General features: G+C 35.5%; 1 protein-coding gene across 3 annotated transcripts in view; it reads left to right on the top strand.

Annotated features, from left to right (window-relative positions):
• The first annotated feature begins 413 nt into the window (after positions 1 to 413).
• Positions 414 to 25,249, top strand: part of Prim2 (DNA primase subunit 2) — a 296,745-nt gene continuing 271,909 nt past the window's right edge. For all 3 annotated transcript variants that reach the window (XM_076860062.2, XM_076860061.2, XM_076860064.2), the window contains exons 1-5: positions 414 to 488; positions 1,412 to 1,575; positions 3,447 to 3,550; positions 6,859 to 6,938; positions 8,444 to 8,564. In XM_076860062.2, coding sequence (XP_076716177.1) covers positions 1,422 to 1,575; positions 3,447 to 3,550; positions 6,859 to 6,938; positions 8,444 to 8,564 — 459 coding nt within the window. In that variant the 5' untranslated portion in view covers positions 414 to 488; positions 1,412 to 1,421. The remainder of the gene's footprint in view (positions 489 to 1,411; positions 1,576 to 3,446; positions 3,551 to 6,858; positions 6,939 to 8,443; positions 8,565 to 25,249) is intronic.

Below are 25,249 nucleotides of genomic sequence, written 5' to 3'. Positions count from 1 at the left end.
AGTGAGCCAGGAGCAAAGGGGAGTTCACGGTCTGTTCTTTCTCCATTCCTACCCAAGATAAAGAGCGATGAATGCCATCCCTGCAGTTAAAATGCCACGTACCACTCAATTAATGGGATCGGTGTCAGTGTCTACCAATGAAGTTATAATCTTCTGCGTGGACACTTTTGCTGCTAGCAATATTATCGGATCCCAGTTTCAACTATCAAAATCTACAAACTGCACATACCGGGGCAGCATTTTAAAACTTGGGTGGGAGGAACTCCCAAACACTGGTGTTCAAGAAATTTTAAGCTATCAAACAGGATGAGCAACCTGTCTCCCCCTGCTCCCTACTGAGCATGCGCCCGGCCCGAGCCGGGTGGGTGGGCCGTCGGGGGCGGGCCTTCTGCACCGGGGCCTTCCGTTTCCGGTCTCAAATGAAATCTCCCGCCACTCGGGAAAACTGCTGTCAGCATTTGTGTTTTCTCGCATTTGGGCATTTGCAGGTAAGAGAAACTCCCGGGATTGAGTTAGCATGGAGTGCAGACCTGTTTTGGAGGGTTGCAGGTCGAGGAAAAAAGGAGATCATTTTTCTGGCAGTGGGAGCAGAAGATTGACTTGGCGGGGCGGAGTATTGGGTTTTGGTTGTTTCGGGCGAGACATGGTGCCCGAGGGGAGTTGGGAAAATTAGGGGTGGGAACTTTTATAAGGCACCTGTGGATGCACCCTAAAAGGGTCTCCCAAAGACTGGATCCAAAAGACAGTTGTTCTGTTTTTCCAGGGTCATACGAAAGAAAGTTAGCAACACATAGTCCTTTATGTCTCTGATCTAGCCAGAACCTACCGCCTTTCCTCGGATTTTAGGATTGCAGTCGATATACAACCTCATCTTAAGTCTTGGGGTCACAGATATCTAAAGGCAGTGACACAAAGACCCACAGTGAGCAGGTAACATCACCGGACTTTAATTTTGCTTAAAGTTAGGACCAGCGCCTGCTGTCAGCTTTCGTTAGTGCATCTCCCCCCACCATCACAAAAATTATTACAGGTGTATGTAGAAAATCTGGAAAATGCATCATACAGGGATCACCACTTTTAACATTTTGTGCCTGCCGTCAATTTCAGTATTTTTTTCTTGTTACCATCATAGCCTTCAGTTTTACTTGCAGCCATCCACTAAAAACATAGAGTTTGAAAACTTGGCTATCGATAGAGTTAAGTTACACTTAAATTAGAATGTGTATATCATAAAGAGAGGGTGAGATACTGACATTCATACTTAGAGGAACAGAGTAAGAAATGCTAATACTGAGAGGAGGGCACTCATTATCTGTCTGATGACTGTGTATGTGGAATTGTTTTTTGATGTATTTTGTTTGTTGTTTTCTTTTCAGTTCCATTTTCCATTTTTATGTGCTTCTTTCCAAAGGTGATCCAAGATGCAGTTTACTGGAGGAATGCGGAGGAAGCTGAGGTTGGCAGGCGACCAGAGGAATGCGTGTTATCCTCATAGCCTTCAGTTTTACTTGCAGCCACCCACTGAAAACATATCTCTGAGAGAGTTTGAAAACTTGGCTATTGATAGAGTTAAATGTAAGTGCTATTTAAGTTAGAATGTGTATATTATAATTTGTGAGAATGATTGAAAGTAATTTATCTCCCTCATTCATCAATCTGTTCAACAAATATTTATTGAGGATTTGCATTGAGGGATTTGTATTTATTTATTTAAAAATGCATATTTGTTGACTGCCTTTGTGTTCTAGGTGGCGGGAAGTTTGAAGTGAATACTGTAATTTGTATCTTTATTGAAGCTGAATTCTAAAACATGGATACCTAAAATTATAGTCATAAATCAGCATTTTTACTGCTTCAGGAAAAGTAAATCGTAGTGCTATTGAAGCATAGAAGTTGGAGTAACTGATTTAGTCTGATTAAGAAAGTCTTCTTAGAGAAGTAGAAATATAATCTAGGCTTTGAAGGATGAGTAGAAGAAATGGAAGAGTTTTTCTCAACTGAGATAATACCTACACAAAGACTTGGAGGAGAGAATGTTATGTTTGAGGGGACAGTGACAAATATAGGGTGGATGGAGAAGTGTGGACAACCAAGGACATATGTGCTATGCTGATGGTATGGTATTGTAGTGTAAGAGGAGTGTGACCACTGTACTGGGGCCTGCTTATCCTCTGTGTGTTGATGAAGAAAGGAGTGAGTTAGACATGAACTGAAACAGAAATGTTAGTACCATTCAGATTTGATGTTACACAATATCCTTGTGGAAAAATCAGAAAGAGGGTTGAAATACTGTTGTTCATACTTAGAGGAACAGGGTGAGGAATGCTAATACTGAGAGGAGGGCACTCATTATCCTTTTGATGAATGTGAGAGTCAAGGCAAGGGAGGAAAAGTTTTAGAAAGCTTAGTAATGTCAGATGATTTATAGGGATTGAGATGATGGTAAATGTGTCCCTTGGGTTTGGCACTTAAGAGTGAAATGATAAGGGCCTAAACTAAAGTAATGACAATGGCAGTGATAGAAAGGGAAAGCTTTTAAGAGGTAATAAGGAGATTTTTTTTGTGTGTGTGTTGGTGATGGAACCAAGGGCCTTGTGCATGCAAAGTATGTGCTTCACTACTGAGCTATATCTTAGCCCCCAAATAAGTATTTTTGAGAGGATTTGGTGGTTTACTGAATATGAGGAGTGAAGGAGCAGGTGTAGGGTAGCTGAAATTCCTGCTTGGATGATCTAGTGGGTGGAAACTCTGCTAATGGAGCTAGGAATGGCAAGATGAAAGCAGGAATAAGGGGAAGTTATAAGGGATACCATAATAAGCAGCTATCCATGGAACATGGGTTCAGGAGATAATTTACAAGATTTTCATTCTTGAATTAAAAAATGCCTCAAGAGAAGAATCCATGAAAGATTGATAAGGGACTTTAAGGATCTTTGAACAGTATGTAACATCTTTTTAGGATGATTTGTTTGTATATGATGGTTCTGCTTCTTCATTGTTGTGACTTCCCCTTCTCTGTTTAATCAGGAAAGGAAGGCCTGTTTTTGTATTATGAGTCTTGCTGAGTAAATGAAACAGACTGCCAAATGGCCAATTCTACATGAAGAATGCAAACAGGGTGCTTGGTTTGTTTTCCATACCAACATAATTTTCCATTCCTCAACAATAGTGGCTTAGTACAACAAGGATTATCCTTCATCCTTCTCTCTCCCCTGGTTGAGTTTCTCTGGTTGAGATTTGCTGTAGAACATGCATATTTTCTTCATGTAGATGGAGATAATTTCCTTCAAGCATATGTAGTTCATCTAATAAACTTGCAGAAAATCAAACTTATTTTTTCATGTTCTAAAAACAGGTAATTAGGAGGTTGCTCTCTATAGTTTTTGTGTTGAATTTAGTTTTTAAAAATTATCTTACATTTTTACTTTTTGCTTTTTCTTTTTCAGTGCTAAAATCGGTTGAAAATCTTGGTGTGAGTTATGTGAAAGGAACTGAGCAATACCAGAGTAAATTGGAGGCTGAGATTCGAAAGCTCAAATTTTCCTACAGAGTAAGTAAAAGAGGGAAAAAATTCTTTCAGTATGTTTGTTTTCATATTATTGTGTAAGTTGTGGGAAAGATCTTATATTAAGCACAGGCTTTTATAAAGTCTAATGTAGCATAGACCCTGCACAAAAGTACCTACAGTCTACTTGGGTAATTGACATGCAGTCCATATGCTTATGTCAGAATTTCTCAAGCTCAGGATTATCATCATTTTGGGCCTAATAGATCCTTGTTGAAGAAAATGTCCTATGCATTGCAGGATGCTCAGTATCATGTCTGGCTTCTTCTCACTCACTCTATGTCTCCAGACATTGCCAAATGTATCTGTAATACAGATGATGAATGCGGTTGTTAGAAATGGGCTTCAGGAACTTTAAGAGCACATATAATGATCCAGCTGAGATTGAGGAGGTTTGGGAAAGCTTTCCAGAGGAGGTGATGCTGGAACTGCATCCTGAAAGATGTGATAAGATATTTATTTTGGGAAGATGAGTGCTGATAGCAGATTGATAGGGTCATGTCCCTCAGGAGTGAAAACAGGAGACTGAAAATAATGAGAGTTGAATTAATGAGAAAAGAGGACTGATTGAAGAAATATTAAGAAGGTAGAATTAAATTTTTTTTATAACTTATTATAGGGGAAAGCAGAGAGGAAAGTTAAGAATTACACCCACTCCCCTTCCTCCATGGTACTAGAGATTGAATCCAGGATCTGTGTGTGCTAGGCAAATGCTGTACCACTGAGCTACATTCCCACCCCTTTTTAAATTTTACTTTGAGTCAGGGTTTTGCTAAGTTGCTGAGGCAGGCCTCAAACTCACAATCCTTTTGCTTCAGCCTCCAGAATAGCTGGGATTACAGGTATGTTTCACTGCATCTGGTTGATACCTAAGTTCTTAATTTGGACAATTAGGTGGATGGTGGTGATATTTTGAGATGTGGTATCCAAAAAGAAAACAAGTCTTAGAACTAAGATGTTCAGTTCAGTGCTGGACATAACTTTGAGTTGCCTTTGGCAATGTCAAGTGGATAATTGGATATACAAATTTGAACTTAGAAGACATCTTTAGTGGGAATGCAGGGAATCCTGAGTAGGTGAGAACATCCTAGGGAGATAATTTAAGAGGAGAAGATGATGTAGGATAGTGAAGAATACCAATGTTTAAGGGCAAGAGGAATTGGAGGAGTTTAGGGAGGAGACTGAGAAGGAGCTTTCTGAGAAGTAAGAGATGAATCTGGATAGTAGTGTAATAGAGGCCAAGGAATGCTGGAATTTCAACAATAGTTGTCATATTACAATGATAATATAGAAATAACCGCAGATATTTGTATTCTTACTATGTACCAGATTTTGTTCTAACTACATTTATATTAACCCATGTAGTCTAGTCAGTAGTCTTTTTGCGTAGGTACTGTTGTTGTCCTTATTTTACATATGAGGAAACTGTGTTATTTATTGATGGGCTAACTAACTTGCCCAAGCCTATAGGATGGTAAGTGGTGGAGCCAAGTTTCGGATCTGGACATTTTGTTTCTATGATGGTACTGTTAACCACAATAGTCTCAGAAGCTTACGATAGATCTTATAAAGGTGAGTTGTACAGTGTCCATTAGATTTAACAGTTGGATGGGCCCTCTCAGATAGGGGCAGATTCAGGATAGTGGCTGGAAGAGAGAGGTGAGAGGTGGAGAGTTAGGTATGAAATATGAGCTCTTTTAAGATGCTTAGCAAAAAAAAAATAAGAGAGAAATAGGGCAGAACATAGATGTTTCATGGAAAAGAGAAGGTGCACACATATACATATGGGCACACATAATGGTGCATGTATATATACATTTATGTATATATATTTACACATATGACAGGAGATACTTAAACGTATTTATAAGTTGAAAAGAAAGATCTAGAATAGAAAGAATAGGAGGGGAGCTTGATACTTTAATAGAACATTAGATAAATGAAGGTTGCCCTTCAGAGGCAAGAGCAAATGAGTCGCAAGATTTGGGTGTAGGGATTAGCTTTAGGTTCAGGGAAGGAGAGATGCTGTGTCCACAGAGATGTGGATGCAGAAACTTGGAGTTGAAGGAGTTTGCCTGATAGCCTGGTGAAGTCACCTGTTTAGAGAGAAAGGAAAGGTACTATGGTAGGGACCTTAAAGCAACTGGTGAAAATTGGAACATTTTTTTCTAAGAAAGGAGGAAAGAGACAATTATGTGTCAAATTGTCACATGGCTGACAATTTGTAATTGCTGCTTAAGCTTTGTTCTACAGTTTACATCTAGAATGTTGTTCCTGGGCCCATGTGTTAAAGGCTTGGTCTTTAGCTTGGTGATTCAAACTTTACGAGGTGGGGCCTAGTGGGAGTTTTTAGGTCATTAAGGGTATGCCCTGGAAAGGGATTGTGGAGCCCTGGTCTTTTCCTATCTTTTTGTTTTCCTGGTCTTCACAAGATGAGTAGCTTTGCTCTACCATGGATTTCCTGCCATGTTGTTCTATCTTGATGTAGAACCAAAAGCAGTGGGGCCAAGTGACCATGGACTGACATCTCTGAAACTGAAGCCAAAACCAGCCTTTCCTCTTTTTAAGTTGGTTTTTCAGGTATTTTGTTACTGTAACAGAAAGCTGACTGACACACTTTGTGACCCTGGCCAAATTATATAACCTCAGAGTGCCTCAGTCCTTTAAAATAAGGGTATAGTAGTGCCTACTTCCTAGTTTTTTAAAAGAAGAATTAAATGGGTTGCTATATTAAAAATGCTTAGAACAATTCCAGGTACTTAGAGAGTGCCTGAAATGTTTGATTTTGCCATTTTGGGCTTGAATAAAGACATGTTGGCATTGGTAAGGGTCTACTTGAGGTTGGAGGCCATTCATTTTTATATTCTAAATTCCTATAGTTGTGTATTTTTTTCCTCCAGAAATTCTCAGCATTTTGGGAATAGGCCTGCGGACTGTAGCTACAGTTTAATTTTGAATCTTGATTTTGCCAAATGGTTGGAATTAAAGAAGTTGAGGATTGGTCTAAGAAATGGTTAAAGGAGTGAATAAGTATTGTAGGCATAGGCTGGGTAAGAAAGAAAGCTAAGGGAAAATAGTTGAGTCCAAACCTAGAAGGTTTTGATGAGATCAGTTCAGTTCTTAGTTTCAGCTGATTGTAGTTTAAGTAAAATGATAATTATTCCAGAAAGCATATTAAGAAATGTGTTTTTGAAATTTTTTTACTTTACCATTGACTTTTGCTTATTCAATGTTTCTTTATACCTCTTTTCATTCTCATGCAGTGATTTTATTTGTGTGTCATTATTTTTAAGGAAAACTTAGAAGATGAATATGAACCACGAAGAAGAGATCACATCTCTCATTTTATTTTGCGCCTTGCTTATTGCCAATCGTGAGTATACATTTGTACTCTCACAAACTTGAAATCTTGGGTTATAAATTGGTACATGGGAAGCTGATGTGTACTGAACATAGGAAAACCCAGAATAATTTCAGGAACTGGTGTGCCATGGTTTGAATACTGTTGTAGTGAATTGTCTGAAACAAGTCACTTACTAAAAAATACTGAAAATTTCTATTTCAAAATTTTTCCCAGTGAAAGTTTTTAACTTTATGAGAGATACTCTTCATTTGGAATTTAATTTAGGGGATCTCATTAGGAAGGATGTTTGATACTTTTCCAGAAAAGGAGTTGGAAATATTCATAAGAAACAGTGACTCAAACACACACTTGAATTTAATACAGTTTTTTGGAATTTGAGATATACGAGCCTCTTACACTAGTTATTTTCAGTTGGTGGTTGGTTACTTATAAATCAACAGTGCCACCCAGAGGGAGAAGGAGTTAGCTGCTTTTTAAAAAAATCTAGTTTTTCCTTTCTTATTAGTTTTGGCCAAATAATATAGTTATGATTGTTTCTTTTTATTAGTAGACTTATCCAGAACAAATCTTGAATTGCTTCCTATCCCAAGATCATAATTGAGAAATTATGATCATAAACTTTGGTCTTAGAGTTTTTATTTTTATAAAAAAGCATATGTAGTTTATGTAATATGTGTAATGGATAAATTGCTGACAGTCTGTAAAAGTAAAAACATAAAATCATGTTTTACATATAGTAGGATAAATATTTTATAATATTGCAATAATGATATGTGCCTTATAAGGCATGCTGTGTCTGCTTTACAACTGAATATATTTTCATGTTAGCTTTGAAATATTGAAGTATTCTTGTATATATTAAATTTTGTGAAATTATAATCTGCAAAGCTATAAGCTTTACTTTGTAAAATGTACTGATCATAATCTATTTAAAGAAAAAGTTGCCTTAAAAAATTTTATTTATTTGTAGTAGGCACTGAATTAGAGCAAAATATAGTCCATGTTTGTATGATTATGTCAAAATGAACCCTAATTTTATGTATAACTAAAATGAAGTATAAAAATATTAAAAAAACTTAATTTGGCATTTATGAAACCAACCCTGACCAAAGGAGTACCCCGTTTTCAAATGTAAATGACTTGTTAATAATTACAGTAAATGCAGTGTACTATTTCCTTTTTGCTATTCAGTAATAATTCAGGTAGACTTGAAGTATTCTTTCTTTTTTAAATTTTTTATTTGTTTTAATTAGTTATACATGACAGTAGAATTGAAGTATTCTTTATTTAATCTTTTATGTTCATTACATCCCTTGACCTCATACCCAGCATATCCCTGGAAGAGTGTGGTTTGAGGTATTTGTATTTTCTTTATCACAGTAGAAGACTCATCTGCTTTTAACTGCTGTCTATTGGCATCTTGTCATCTTTGAGTATTGTTTCACAAAAATTTTTCATATTTAATATTAATTGTATTTTTAGTTTATACTCATAATTTTCTGTTTCCATTTCAGTGAAGATCTTAGACGCTGGTTCATTCAACAAGAAATGGATCTCCTTCGATTTCGATTCAATATTTTACCCAAAGACAAAATTCAGAATTTCTTAAAGGATAGCCATTTGCAATTTGAGGCTGTAAGTATTTTTTCATAGTTATTTCCAGTTGTTTTCACTATTTATCCCTTCCTTTTGCGTTAAGTGCTGATAGTAATGTGAGGAGTTTATTCTCTTTACATTCTCAAGCTCCTGCCTGAAAGAGTAGCTTTGCACATTAGTGATAGTTATTTATTTGCAGTAGTGAAGTTTAGAGAAGGTAGTGCTTTCTTTAAGTCAGTTGTCAGTAGAATCTACCTGATTTAATAGTTTTTAAAAATAATTTTTGTAGGTAAATTTGAATGATTGTATAATTATGTAAAAAGAAGTATGTGGGACATTTAGCAAGGATAAGCATTGTGGGTAAAAATAGTTTATGTCTTTTAGGTGGATCCATGCTGTGGGGGGACAGTAGAAAAATGCTGTTTTGCAAGATCTAGAGTAGTCAAATGGTAGTGGGACTGGTTTGGACCCTATTTTGCTGTTGTAATGGGTGGCTTGGGCCAAATAAAATAAAAGTTAGAGTAGGTGAAAGACATTTGTCCTGTCTGATAAATTCTGTCTGAGGATGTACCCACTGTAACAAGGAACACTAGTATATGAGTTGGGGGAAAGAGATTGCATGAAGGGGAGGGGACATTTAGTGTACTTTTGGTGTCCATTATGTATTTAGGAGGCACTTTTTATAATTCTGGCATTTTCTTCTTAAAAGTGCCTCTTCTGAGGTCTCTAAATAACCTACTTAGACATAGTCAAGTGATGTGCACAAACTATGTGACCCAAACCTATTGCTTCTCCCCTTTTCTTTTAGCTTTTATCCTTGGTGAAGCCCATTGTTGCTATTATGTATTCTAATTAATTTATCCTTTCATGTTAGAAATAGTTTGTTTTTTGCTCTTCTTGATATTACTGATTTTTATTAGGTCATAGAAAAAACTATCCTTGAAAAGATCCATCTTTATTCTAGAGTGTCTCAAAACATTGCCATGTATAGTTGTTTTTGTTTTTTTATAATGCATCTATTGAGATAGAATTTACATATCTTGAAATTCATACTTTTAAAATATATAGTTCACTCGTTTTTAAGTATAATCACAGAGTTATGAAACCATTACCAGTATCTAATTTTGGGACATTTTCATCACCCTAAAACGAAACCCTGTACCCTTTAGTAGCCACTTCTTATTCTTTCTGCCAATTCATGACAACCGCTAATCTACTTTCTGTTTCTGTGAATGCGCCTCTTCTGGCATTTCATATAAATGGAATCATAAAATACATGGTCCTTTGTGAATGACTTCCTCCATTGAGTATAATACTTTCAGATTTTATCCATGTTGTCACATGTATCAGTACTTAATCCCAAATACTTTATTTATATATTTGGCAGTTCATGGACATTTGGATTTTGTTCACATTTTGACCATTGTGAATAATGTTGCAGTAATACTCATGTACAAGGTTTTGTATAGATATATGTTCATTTTTCTCAAGTATATACCTAGGATTAGAATTGCTAGGTCATAGGTTAAGGTATTTAAACTTTTGAGGGTCTGTCAAAATGTTTTACAAAGTGGCTTATTATCAAACATCTTTTTTTTTTTTTTGTACCAGGAATTGAACCCGGGGTGCTTAACCACATCCCCAGCCCTTTTTTAAAATTTTATTTAAAGACAGGGTCTCACTAAGTTGCTGAGGGCCTCATTAAATTGCTGGAGAATGGCTTTGAACTCAATCCTTCTGACTCAGCCTCCTGGGGTGCTGAGATTATAGGTGTACACCACCAGGCCCACCTATCATCAAACATCTCACAAGCAGGGTATGAGGGTTCCAGTTTTTCTGCATTCTCACCAACATCGGTTATTATCTTTTTTTAAAAAATGTAGTCATTGGGCTGGGGTTATGGCTCAGTGGTAGAGTGCTTGCCTATGGACTGTGAGTCCCTGGGTTCAATCCTCAGCACCACATAAAAATAAATAAAATAAACCAAAGGTATTATGTCCAACTGCAACTAAAAAATAAATATTAAAAAAAATCTAGTCATCATAGTGGGTATGAAGTAGTATGTCAGTGTTTCTTTTTTTTTTCGTGGAGGAGATTGAACCCTGTTTTCTTGGGAAAGATTCCTCCATGGATTTCTTGTACTCCTACACAATTTGCTGTGTATATCAAGAGTCCATGGCCCTAATTACTCTTCACTCAGGCTATTTCTTAGGTGATTTTAGTAAGCACCTTTGAAAGATGAGGTAATATCTTTCTTTGCCATCAGAGGAGCCTTACTGCTTCCTATAAAAATTGTTGGTTGCCAGTGTTCCTTGCTTTCGTGCAGACCTACTGCACAGAGAGCATCCATCTGTGCTATATTGTGTTACTCCCCATGGAACTTGGGGGCAAGGAGAGTGACACAAATATACTGGTTCTTTTGCTGCTTCCTGTGATGTGAGTACTAAAGTTCTTTGTCTCTGATGCAGAAGTCTTATGACTTCTTAAAGCATCCTGTAAACAGTATAGGCTAGCTTATTGGCTAGGAAATAGGGTGTCTTAGTTTTTTCCTGTTGCTATAACAATATTGGAGACTGGGTAATTAATAAAGAAAACAGGTTTATTTAGCTCTCAGTTCTGGTGCTGGGAAGTTCAAGATTAGGTCACGGCTTCTGGTGTGGGTCTTATCCTGGGTCTTAATATGGCAAAAAAAAAAAAGAAGGTTAAGCAGGCATATGCAAAGAGAGGGGACACAAGGGACATCCTAGCTTTGTAACAATCTATGCTTGTGTTTAACCAGTTTGATCCTCTAAGAGTGAGAAATTACTCCCCATAAGACTCCATTAATTTATTCACGAGGGCTCCACCCTTATGACCTAATCACAGCCAACACTGCTTCATTGAGAAATCAAACTACACTGTAAGTTTTGATGGGGACAAACCTAGTCAAACCAGAGCATGACATTAAATCCCAGATTTAACAATGAATTTTGAGTAAATTTTCTAATCTGTTCTTCAGTTTCCCCATCTTTAATATGGGTGAAATAACAATCCCCACCTCACAGATATTTGAGGTTTAAATAAGATAATATGTATAGAGTATGTAGTATTGTGCCTGGCATATATATAAGCTGGTGATATTATGGAGAAGACAGAAGCAGCAAATGCCTGTATGTTGAAGAAGTTTGGAGTCAGTTAGATGGGTATATTTTGCTGCAATTAAAAAAACTATTTTGGATCTTCTTATTTTAGGAATCTGGAATTTATGAGAAGTACATGCATAATTTTGATAATTATGTTAGTATCATTATTTTTAATATTATTCTAGTTGCTTCTTGTCTGTTTACTATAATTTGTATTTTATTTTATATTATATATTTATATCCTATTTCACTCTGTAGTTCATTTGAGGTATATTATAATAATTACATACAATAAAATAAGATAAGAGGGCTGGGGATATGGCTCAAGCGGTAGCACGCTTGCCTGGCATGCGTGCGGCCCAGGTTCGATCCTCAGCACCACATACAAACAAAGATGTTGTGTCAGCTGAAAACTAAAAAAAAAAAAATAAATACTAAAACATTTTTTCTTTCTCTCTCGCTCTCTCTATCTTTTTTTAAAAAAAAGGATTACTCTCACTCTGGCTATTCTCCTCTCTTAAAAAAAATAAGATAAGAAATATGAATAAAACCAAAAAGTTGAATGAAGGGAAAATTAATATCCACATTTTTACATACTAGGCAGTCTTGTACAATTTCTGTAGGGAACAGTAATTTTGGCTTCTTGTGTGACTGTTTTGTTTTTTCTAGTTCAGTGATTCTCAGTGCGGCAATAGGATGAGGAGTGTTGCTTTTAGTGGGTACAGCAGAACATGAGTGGAGGTTTGTAGAATGTAGAAAACTTGATGCCTTATGCTTTCGAAATTTAAACTGTAGAATGTAAATTTTGATCAAGTATGCGTGATTGGTGGAGAGTCACGGAAGCCAGAATGAGACTGTTGCAGGAGGCCTGACAGAAACACATTCCTGTGGTAGGCAGCAATCACTGCCCCATGAGAGAACTTTCTTTTTCTCTCTTCTTTCCTATGTTCTCTCCCATGGCCTCTGATGCTAGTGATTAAGGTGCTTGAATTTGGGTGCTATTGATTAGCTTTGCTGCAGGTGCCTGTAAGAGCTCTTCCCACTTCATTTTAGTCCTTCCTAACTTTTAACATTTCATTAATAGGAACATGCATATTTTCTTCATTTTGGTTAGAATATCTGGCTTGCTTTTGGAAACTATTATTTCAAAATGGGTATTAGTGATGCATTTATATTCAGAACAAAGCAAGGGTTGGGGAAATAATTAGCATTTGTTACATGAGATAGTCTCTGACATATCTATTGCTTCTTATCCAGACAGAAGAAAATAGTGGGGGTTGGAGAACCATGGGGCCATTTTGTTTCCATGTCTCAGAAGGTGGATTACTGGCACAAGTGTTTTAGAGTTTACCTGGACTTAGAGTACTGGTAGACTGATTGGACACATGTCTTTGTCTTTTCAGTTTCCTTAATGCTACAATGATTTTTATATTGATCTCCTTATGTAAAATAAATAGTTTTACATTAGGAAGAGTTGTAATACTAATAACTAAATTGCATTGTGTTTACTTTGATGGAGAAATATGTATAGAAAAAGGATCATTAATTTCTTTGCCTAGATTTTACTAGCTTCTGTGCTTTTACTGGACAAAAATTTGTAAAATATAAATGAAGCTAGTTATCAGATCTGGAACCATGTTCTACTATAGACTCAGGCTGTGTGTCTATAATTTAGCTTTTTTAGTCTATACTTGAATTTGTAGGTGATAGTAGATCTTTATGACATATGACAGAAAAGTGTACAAAAAGGAAAAACTGATATTTTTCATTCTTTGGCTTTTATGTACATAACTTGGATTTTAAGTATGAAATTTCTATGAAGGATTAGAAATGAGTGAATGTTGCCATGTATGGAGAATGTTTTGGATCTCTCATTGCTGAGTTGATTGATTTTGAATTGCAACAAAGGTGAATTGGTATGGTTAAACAGATTCTATTAAGGCTGCTTCACTTGGTCAGTTAGGGAAAGGTCAGGCTTTGACAGCTGTCAGCCATGTAGACAAAGGGTTTCTGTGCTGTTGCTGTCCAGAGTCTGACAGCAGCGTATAATTTACTTGGATGCTTTTTAAAACTTCCTTAGGATAGTCAAAGCTTTTTTTTTAATTTGAAATGCCAGTGGATCAAATGGCAGGATACTTTTCATTAGAGTATTACAGAATGGCAGGAACAGGAAAAATGTGTATTCTATGTGCCAAATGGAAACAACATTGCATATTAAAATGAATTAGCATTATTCAATTGCCTTTATGTTCAAGGAAATGAATTTTTGAGTAAAGGCAAGTAAGGTTGGCTACCTTATTCCCTGGTTCTCTGCAAACAAGTTCATGTAAAACTTTGAATTGTTTAGTTTTGCTTATTTTGAAATAGTTTTTCTTATCCTGAACCTAGCATTTAACATTTCTTATCCTTTATAGTTTGAAACCTTAATTTCTTCTGTCTTAGAAAATATTTCATGTCATTCTTGGCTGGTAACTTCTTTTCAATGAACATGAATTAAAGTTTAATTTGTCATTTGTTACTGCAAATGTCAATCATGAATTTATTAGGAACTTTTAGATGCTTTTCTTCCAGTTAACATTGGAACATTGATTTAATTTTTACAGTTGTGGAATCTTAGAATGGTTTTGGTATTCACTTGTTAATCGTTATTTCTTAGATATTTGCAAATTGGCCTTGAGAGTCATGGTTTTCTGACCATTTGGCCCTTATTATGTTGTTTTCATTGTTAATTGGGTTTTATTTTTTTTTAATTTTTTAAATTTTTTATTGGTTGTTCAAAACATTACAAAGCTCATGATAAATCATCTTTCATACATTTGACTCAATTGGATTATGAACTCCCATTTTTACTCCAAATACATATTGCAGAATCACATCGGTTACACACTCACCTTTTTACATAATGACATATTAGTGATTGTTGTATTCTGCTACCTTTCCTATCCCCTACTATCCCCCCTCCCCTCCCCTCCCATCTTCCCTCTCTACCTCTTGTGCTGTTGTTCAATTCTCTCCCTTGTTTCCCCCCCTTTCCCCTCACAACCTCTTCTATGTATTTTGTGTAACATTGAGGGTCTCCTACCATTTCCATATGTTTTCCCTTCTCTCTCCCTCTCTCACCCTCCAATCGTCTTTGTTTAATGTTAACCTTTTCCTCATGCTCTTCCTCCCTGTTCTGTTCTTAGTTGCTCTCTTTATATCAAAGAAGACATTTGGCAATTGTTTTTTAAGAATTGGCTAGCTTCGCTTAGCATTATCTGCTCTAATGCCATCCATTTCCCTGCAAATTCTATGATTTTATCATTTTTTAGTGCTGCGTAGTACTCCATTGTGTATAGATGCCACATTTTTTTTTATCCATTCATCTATTGAAGGGCATCTAGGCTGGTTCCACAGTCTAGCTATTATGAATTGTGCCGATATGATCATTGATGTGGCAGTATCCCTATAGTATGCTCTTTTAAGATCCTCGGGGAATAGTCCGAGGAGGGCGATAGCTGGGTCAAATGGTGGATCCGTTCGCAGCTTTCCCAGGAATCTCCATACTGCTTTCCATATTGGCCTTACCAATTTACAGTCCCACCAGCAGTGTACAAGTGTACCCTTTTCCCCACATCCTTGCCAGCACTTATTGTTGTTTGACTTCATAATGGCTGCCACTCTTACTGGAGTGAGATGGTATCTTAGGGTGGTTTTAATTTGCATTTCTCTGACTGCTGGAGATGGTGAGCATTTTTTCATGTACTTGTTGATTGATTGTATGTCCTCCTCTGTGAATTGCCTGTTCAGGTCCTTGGCCCATTTGTTGATTGGGTTATTTGTTATCTTATTGTTTAATTTTTTGAGTTCTTTGTATATTCTAGATATTAGGGCTCTATCTGAAGTGTGAGGGGTAAAAATTTGTTCCCAGGATGTAGGCTCTCTATTTACCTCTCTTATTGTTTCTCTTGATGAGAAAAAACTTTTTAATTTAAGTAAGTCCCATTTATTTATTCTTGTTATTAACTCTTATGCTATGGGTGTCCTATTAAGGAATTTGGAGCCCGACCCCACAGTATGTAGATCGTAGCCAACTTTTTCTTCTATCATACGCAGTGTCTCTGATTTGATATCTAGCTCCTTGATCCATTTTGAGTTAACTTTTGTGCATGGTGAGAGAAAGGGATTCAGTTTCATTTTGTTGCATATGGATTTCCAATTTTCCCAGCATCATTTGTTGAAGATGCTGTCCTTCCTCCATTGCATGCTTTTAGCCCCTTTATCAAATATAAGATAGTTGTAATTTTGTGGATTGGTCTCTGTGTCCTCTATTCTGTACTGTTAATTGGGTTTTAGATCTTGGAAAGTGCATTCATCAATTCGGTCTATTCCTTTTCTGTTGCTTAAAATATGAAAATTTCATTCACATGGTATACATAACTCTTTATGCCTACCATTGAGGTCTCAAGTTATTATAAGCGTATTAATAAGTTGCCAAGTGGTTTTAGTGTGGTGCTTGCAAATTGGTGAGATATGTATATCTTTATGTCTTTTGATCCAATAAACTTCAGCCAATAAGAGATCTGATGATATAGCTGAGGCAGGACATGCAGAAGTGAGAGTAGAGCAGGCTAATGAACGAGAGTGTTTGATAATCCTGGAAGCTCTTCATAGTACTCTGTCAGGCTATGAGAGGTATAGAAGTGGAGACTGGTGAAGAGTGAGACGGGATATTAAGACAAATTCTTTGAATACTCTTTATGGCAGTTTCAGACATAAAAGGAACTGAGGGGGAAAGGATTAATAATATGAAGGATATTAAAGAAAAAAATGTTATTCATGACACTTGTCAAAGATAGAAGGGAAGACTTTATTCAAGGAGTGGGGGACTATAGTTGGGTTTTATAATATAGGAGAGAAATGAGCTGAACACTGAATACCTATGTATACAAGATGACTATGCTTGTGACTTTGCCCTTGAAAAAAAGGTTAGAGCTTTATAGCCAAGGAGCTGGGGGGTGGTGGGTAGTGTAGGCAGATGGGAAATTAGGAAGAGATAGGGTAACTTTTTGCTAATGTGACTTTAGGATTTTTTTCTAAAGGTGGACAAAGGTGATAAGATATTGAGGGTGATCAGAGAAAGGGTAAAGGATTTTTCCTAACATGACTGTGTAGGATTCTTGTTAAACTGATAAACAGGTCTTGTCAAAAAGGGGATTCATGAGCATGACTAGAGTTAGGTCAAGAAGATCCCCTGGGAACTGGGGTTGTGGCTTGGCAGTAGAGCGCTCGCTTAGCATGTGCAGGGCACTGGATCCCATCCTCAGTACCACATAAAAATAAATACATAAATGAAATAAAGGTATTGTGTCCAACTACAACCTAAAAAAATTTATTAAAAAAAAGAAGAAATTCCTTTTTAAAGATCAAATTTATCTTCTGATTGGGGAAGTAAATTGTTTTATGTTCCAAGGCTGAACCATAAGTTAGTTTGACAGTTCCAGATATGGTGCAGTGAATAAATTAATTTTGAATTAATTCCTCAAGAAAATAGTACTATGAGAACAATATAAATAGTAGTAACATTGCGAAGGTTTGTCTGTTTTGTGAACATTAGACGTCTTTAAGATGAGTATAGTAACATGGAATTCTTATCCTTTTCCAGGTTAAATATTAGATGATAGATATATATGTTATATATGAAATGAGTTTTTTTTTTCATCCAGCTGGTTTTAAGGGATTATATTGGCTAGCAAATTTCAACCTGTTCTATATCTAAATAGAAAAATTTATGATTTAGACAGAGCCCTTTATGCATTTCTGTTACAAATGCATAGTTTTGACTTCTTTCTAAATGATTAAGTGATGATATTCACAGAGGACTTCCTTTTTATAAGTCTACTCTACAAACCTAATACTATTGTTCTCATAGTGGTCTTTGACATTATTGGGTAGCTATAGTTAAAATATTGTTGTTTTATATATGGAGAATAGGAAATTGTTCATTGAATTTTTAGTTAATTGAGGCCTAACTATGTAACTCTGTGTATAGCTGTAAAAAACATGGCAGATGGTCTTTAGTGATAAGATTTTAGAATTCACAGAATTCGGATTTTCCTGCTCATTATAAGATAGTTTAAACCTAGAGATACTATGGTTATGTGTGAAATTTCAAACTGAATTTACTCTTGAAGGCTAAATTTAACATATGCAAAAGTTCTCAAAATAATTTGTGAAATTCATTTCTCTTTTTTGAAGTTCTAACATAGTTTATATATACATAATATCTTATATTCTGATTATTTGATGACTATGCTTGTGACTTTGCCCTTGAAAAAAAAGTATGACTTTAAATTAGTTCCATATAGAGTTTTGTCCTAAATGTCTTACAAAGTTCTGTGTATGTACATATATATACATGCATTTATTTGGATCCTAAAAGAATGAAACTAATTTTACTATATATCATCTATCGTGATAAATATTCTCTGTAATTAGACATTAACATCATGAAGTGTTATTCACATTTTCTGAAGATGTCCTGGAAAAGTTTCTGAGCTTTTGTATGTAGACATTGTTTTTCTCAATCCGTAATCTACCAAACCTTTTCCTGTTGCCCCCAGGTTGCCTAGAAATTTGTTTTTGACTGAATTGCTGTGTCATGGACTAGTTCAGTTCTAGGTCAGATTGTCTTAACATAGGTCTTTTGCATGAGAATGAGAATCAGGCATGTGGAGGGCTAATGGAGTTATACAAAATAATACCTTTGTGTTCTTAATCACTGGTAAGTCTGAGTTTTAATTAAGTAACAACAGATATTCTGTTAGCTCAGGCCCTGTATACATACCATTCTGTTACTCCCTACCTATTAGAAAGCATGGACTTTCTCCATTTATTCTTTACCTGCTGCTGATTGCTAATCTCCCTGGCTTTTAAGAAATTAGTGGCATTCTTCAACTGTTGATATCTGCTTCTCTGGCTTTGTTTCCTGTTTACCTCTGTTCAGAGCATGCTGTCTTCATTCCCATGAAGCTTTTGGGCAAGAGAATTCTTCTGTAATCTCTATTGAAGCTTAATAGCCACATATATTTCAGCTTCCTTTTAGTTGATTCAAGGCTTAAAGCTGCAATATGAATATTATAAAACCCAGTGGATTGTCCCCAAACTTGGATGGGGTCCTTATTTCCTTAAGAAGGATTATTTATTGATGACTGAATAAAGAGTGGACTTATTAAGGTCTGAATTTGTCCAGTGATATAAGGAGGCAGAAGAGAAATTAATCACTTGTAGCTAACCTTTGATATGTGTTTACTGAGTGCCAGGCACTTTACTCAGTGCTTTATATAGATTACATAATTTAATCCTTACAAGAGCTCCAGGAGGAACTTGAAGAGCAGGAAGGTTAAGTAACTTCTGCCCCAAGACAGACTTCTAGGTATTTTGATATGTGTGAATTACAAAGTATGTTACTAAATATATGAACAGATTTCTTCACAGATAGTACTTAACTAGCACTGAAATGAAGTGGGATAAATGCTGACATTGAAGGTGACAGGGCTCATCAAAAGGGATACACAAACACAGGTGTGAGTTTAGAGATTTACATTAATGTAGAAAATTAAAGCATTAACTGTAATTTTACTAAGATGTTTTATTTTAACTGACAGTTCTTGGTAGAGCTGGAAACTAAATATATTAAATATACCATAAGTAGTTTTCCCAATATGATATGCATGCTATCACTAGGGAAAACATTATATTTATACAGCTTAGTTGTTGAGGGATTTGTTGTTTTGCTACAATTTTTCTATATTCTTAGCTTTTCTTCGGTGGTACTGTTTACCCCTTTAAAAATGTTTTGGGATTATATTATATGTTTCAGTTTATGATCAACAACTGATGCATGTCAAAAATCATTGTAAACAAAAATTCAATCATTAAATTCTGCTTGAGGTAGGAATAATTCAATCACTTAGGAAAAGGTAGTTAAGGACTTGTAGGTTTTCTTTTGTAATGTACAAGAGAGATAGCATTAAGGGAATCCTACTGATTGTTTCAAACTGAGCCTTTCTGGAGGATGGTTTAGTCTAGGGCTTCTGAACTATAGGGGATATAGTTTCTCTACTAGTGTTTTAGACATCTTTGTGGTACTTTTGATGGTGGTAACCATGATTGACAGGTATTACAGGCATTTAAATGACAGGAGACAGGAGTGATGGAGTTCCTGCAATGAAGGGCTTGGATATAGTTCTGTATAAGAATGCATTTGCTGATGTCATTCTTGGCTTTTCATATTTATGTGGTCATCAAAGCCTCCAAGGCCAAACTGCTTGTAATGATCTGCATCTGGATTCAAACATTGTTTTATAAATCCACATAAATTGCTTTTTTCCTCCATGTTTTTTGGTATACCTTTATTGTTCTTAGAATTAAAATATCTTATGAACTGATGGAAGATAATACTTTGTTTCTGTGAGTTATTTACCTTTTTTTTTTTTTTTTAAATGGTACCAATACCTATGCTATATCAGTTTGTATTGGTAGGTGGTTTCTATTAATGGATGCAATACCTAACTACTCTACACAAGTCCTTTAGTGCTTTTTATTTACTTTGCTTTTATTTTTTTATTTGCTTTTATTTTTCTTTTATATTTAATTATGGAATTCTATTGATTCAAAAAATATCTTTGAATTTTATTTTGAGATAGTAAAATCGGTATTGTAACATTTTAAATGCTAAATATTAAAGGGTAGCATTGGGTCTCATAGCATTGTGAACAACTAATTTCATCCAAGCTTTGCTGATCCCCAAGTTTGATTCTATTAGATTCTTGCATGTAGTATTATAAACACTGACCATAGCATGTTTCTTATTTTCTTTTTGTAAGATTTAAGGTAGTTTTGGCTTATAGTCATACTTTTTTTTTTACTTTTTTTTCTTGAAATTTCCCCTTCTTTAAAAAATCAGATTATTTTTCTCACTAATAGTTATCATCCCAGACACACTATTTATATAACTAAAGTTAGATCTGGTTGTTTTCCCACTTCTTGTGAAAAATAATCATACATTAAACCCTCAATATCACATACTGTCAGAACTCATAAGAACTGTGAGCATAGCAGATGAAGGAGAGAGCCAAAAGCAGCATGACAATAATACTTCTTTGTAGTTTTCTTCATAAACAGAGTTCAAAGCTCTTCAACTATTGTGAATGTAGAGTCCCAGAATCCCAGTGGAGTAGGGTGAGCAAACTTCTCAGCTAGGAAGGAATGAGGCTGCCAGTCTGCTCACAGAGCTTATAGATGGATTTCCAGGTCTGTCTGTCCTTGGGGTGTCTTCAGAGAGCATTAATTAAGATGCCTTTTTCTTGGGATTGTGCCATTCGTATAGTAAGGTTTCTGGTCTTTGTATCACTTTTGTAAAGGTTTCAAAAATCATCCATTTATGATTTAAAATAGCCAGTTTGAAGAAAAGAATTTCAGGTTAATTTTATTTTTTTCCATTTTAATTGATGATGAGGATGATGGTGTAACATAGAAGAATTTCAAACATTATAAACCATTGAGAAAACTTTGCATTTGAACTAGGGAACTTCTGAGATTTAATTTGTCTACAGGCCCTGAAGTTACCCATGAGGGAAGCCTAGGGATGGTTTGGGATGAGATGGATGGGTTAGAGTGATCTCTTATTCTTGCCCCTTTGAGAAGGTTAACTGAATGGCAGGATCAGCTGGTAGTGGAGGGTCCTTGGTTCCTTTCTTTCTTTGCCAGCAATAGCAGAGCCTCTTTTTCCTAAGTACAGTGTAGTTCTTTCTCCTTTTTCCAAGTTGAACACAGACATAGTTCTATCATCTCATCTTTTTCCTAGCCATAGTATAACCCCTATCTTTCTGGAGGTCTCCTACTTGTCATATACTTTACTTAATGATATCTTCACCTTTTTTATTTAAAGGAAATACATTCATGTGTTTTCCATGTTAGTGTGGTTGTGGTTTTACATTTTTATGTCATTAAATTATGGAAAAGAGTGTGGGGTAAGGTTAGCTAGATAGGAGAAGGGCAGGAGGGAATTATTGAGAGTTTTTGAATAAAGTGTTGTAATTTACCATGATGAAGATAACTGCAGCGGCTGAGTGAATAAGGAAATGGAGAGTTGAGACCTAAGTTGAGATGTAAGATTGCAAGTAACAGAATTTTGAAGACAGAGTTCTCAGAAGGATATTTTAATTTTTCAAATTAGAACATTTTGCCAGGCATGGTGGAGCGTGCCTGTAATCCCAGCAGCTTGAGAGACTAAGACAGGAGAATTTCGAGTTCAAAGCCAGCCTCAGCAAAAGCGAGGCACTAAGCAACTCAGTGAGACTCTGTCTCTAAATAAAATACAAAATAGGGCTGGAGATGTGGCTCAGTGGCTGAGTGTCCCTGAGTTCAACTCCCGGTACAAAAAAAAAAAAAAAAAAAGGAATTTTGACTTGTTTTTTGAATATTTATTTTTTAGTTGTAGTTGGACACAATATCTTTATTTTTATGTGATGCTGAGGCGTGTACATGCCAGGCGAGTGCTCTACCTCTGAGCCATGACCCCAGCCCCAACATTTTGACTTTTGAATATTCTTGGAACTAATTTTTAAAAAATAAATATGTGATTCACTTTTAGGTATTTTTCTGTAAAGCCCTTACTTTTCTTGATATTTAATACCTCTTGATATTCGGACCATGGTTTCACCTATGCTTTTCTACTCTATTTCATATATAATTTCCTTTATCTTTTGGAACTTAGAGATAAACTCTTAGAATATATAACTATCATTATATTTTTTGGATTAGGTAGGGAGCAGGATAAATGAGAGGTGATTATATTAAAACTGATCTAGTTCTTGACAGACTTCTTTTAATGATGATGAGCTACAAAGAATTCCTTTGTATTTGGCATCAGATTTTTTTTTCCTATTCCCAGATTACTATGCTCTAGAAGTGTCATTTGGGGGAGCCAAAGTACTGTACTTCAACTTCCAATAGTTCATTCAGTGTAGAAGGGGAAAAAAATTCTCATTTTTCAGTTTTTGTATATTTCTTCCTTTTGCTTTAATAATAAATGGGTACAGGGGATTGTTAAATAGTAAGTGAATACAAACAAGTGCTAATAAGCACAGATATATCTAGTATTTAAACCTTTTTATATTTACATATATTTCAAGAGTTAAGAGAAATTGGTATTTTCAGTTGAATATGTGTCATAGGCAATGAACCCACTAATATTTTGTAAGTGCCTGTAGTTGCTAAGTGCTGTAAATTATATTAAAAATATTGCCACTTGAGTAAGTCCTTAAAGAAACTATTTTGGAACTATTTGGTTGACTAGTATACATCAGAACTATTATTTGGGCTCTGCAGATACAGGTTGCTCAGGGATGTAATAGAATTTATATACAAATAGATTGGAATTTGGATTTAGAAAGGATAGCTTCTTATTCTATCTGTCCTGGATTTCATTTAGTTTGTTGTATATTATTTAAAATGGATTAGAATTCAGCTTCTTATTTCTTTTTAGTATAACTTCAGCATGATTATTTTTCTTTTCTTTTTACCATTCCCTTTGCAACACAGGTGCGTGTTCATGCACACACATAAAAGAAGATCCATAATTTAGGAAGTATTTATAGTAGGATAGAGATATGATTTATTTGAAGTTTTTAGTAGGTTGCTATCTCTGATCATGAGGAAAGTCTATTTTTGAATTTTGCTGCTGCTTCTTCTTCTTTTTTTTTTGGTAAGGGATTGGATTCTAGAACAGAGGCGGTGTCTCCAAGACCATGTCTTTATCAGCAAGTGGGGTTTAATATATATTAGAAATGGTAAGAGAGAAAAAGAAAAGATAGATACTTTTTCAACCATCCCTTAAGGTTTTGTTATTTATTCCCTGACTTTTGTTTATCAAATTCCAACATTACTTACTTTCATTTTGTTAGGGAATAGGAATGTTTTGGGTAGGTATCGTTCTGTATGAGAGAGAAAGTAATCAATTAGCTTAGTGTGTTGTAATGGCAGCTTTGCTACTTTCTTGTCCTTTGCTTTCTCTTTGTCTTACAAAGAAAATTGACAGGCTGCTTACCTCTCTGTGAATACTTTTCCTTACAGCTGTGTGATTGACTGTGTGGTGAATGTAATAATCCTGGCTTCTACAGCATCAAGTGGCAGAAGTAGAAAGAGGCTCTTTTTGCTCCTTCTTCTATTCCTCTCTTTTCCCCTTCCTTCTTTTCTTTTTCTTAAAAAATGCTATTTGATTCTAGCATGGGTGAAGCTTACCTCTGGGGAGTTAATAAAAACTGAAATCAGTTATTTTTCTTCTCTTTTGAGTTTCATATTTAATTTTCCCCAAATGACAGAATTAGCCTAAATGTTGCTAAATGCTAGGTTTCAGCAAACAAAGTTCAACTGAATTTGTATTTCTTTATTTTACTATATATGTGGTAAAATTAGATAATTAATAAAGGTTTAAAGGAATTCTAACTGACAAATTCACCCTGTTTCACCTTCTTAAACCTAAGAAGCATAATTTGCCTAAATTATGCAAAATGCTAATTAAAAGGTTTAATTTGCTAATCATCTCAGTTTGATTAGAGGCAGATGCTGATTATCTGCACAAGTCTAAATGGACCTTTCAGAGATGGCTTTCATTATTTAAAATCAACTTGTCAAACTAATTAAGACATATATTTAAGAAATAACAAATACCAGTTTTCTATATACTTTCAGTGTGTTACAGGGCAGGGCAAATCATAAATGCCATGCACCAAAGACTTGTTGTTTAAGTCATCATCAAGAATTTCAGTTTTGGGGCTGAGGTTGTTGTTCAGAAAGAATGCTTGCCTGGCATGTGTGAGGCACTGTGTTAGAGCCTTAGTACCACATACAAATAAAATAAAAAGGTATTGTGTCTACCTACAACTAAAAAATAAATATAAAAAAAAAGAATTTCTGTATTCTTAAAGTTTAAGGTATGAACATTGCCCATTTTTTTTTAACTGAGCTCATTAGATTCTATAGTCATACCATTGTTAGTCCTATAGATCTTTGATTTTTTTCCTCATGTTTTTTTTTTTCCTGCTGTGAGTCAAAAAACAGTACAAGGGGATAGAGACTTGTGCATGCACATTCAAACCATGCGTAGAAATGGGTGGAATGTATTATACAGGTATGCCAGGCTCCCCTTACGCCTCACAGGTGATCAAACCTTCCTTTTACAAGCTGAGATATGGCAAAAAGCAGACATCAGGTCACTTTTAAGGCAAGGATGCAAGAGCATCATCTTAGAATTCTTTTAAACCTTTATTAAGGATCACCTTAGTTTATTAAGTGACAAGAATTTGGGTCTATGCACCTAGCTTTTGAATTCTTTCTGGATTGTCTTTTTTTCTTTTCTATTATTGGGGATTATACCCAGGGATACTCTACCACTGAGTTACATGTCCAGCCAGCCCTTTTTATTTTATATTTTGAGGTAGGGTCTCCCTGAGTTGCTGAGGCTCCTCTTAAACTTGCAGTCCTCCTGCCTCAGCCTCCCAAAGTTGTTGGGATTACAGGTATGTGCTCTTGGCTCCCCCAATTCCTTCCTTAGAATAA

The sequence above is a fragment of the Callospermophilus lateralis genome, chromosome 6 (assembly GCF_048772815.1).
Source record: "Callospermophilus lateralis isolate mCalLat2 chromosome 6, mCalLat2.hap1, whole genome shotgun sequence".
In the NCBI taxonomy this organism is placed as follows: domain Eukaryota; kingdom Metazoa; phylum Chordata; class Mammalia; order Rodentia; family Sciuridae; genus Callospermophilus; species Callospermophilus lateralis.
This window is presented reverse-complemented; position numbering and strand designations above follow the sequence as displayed.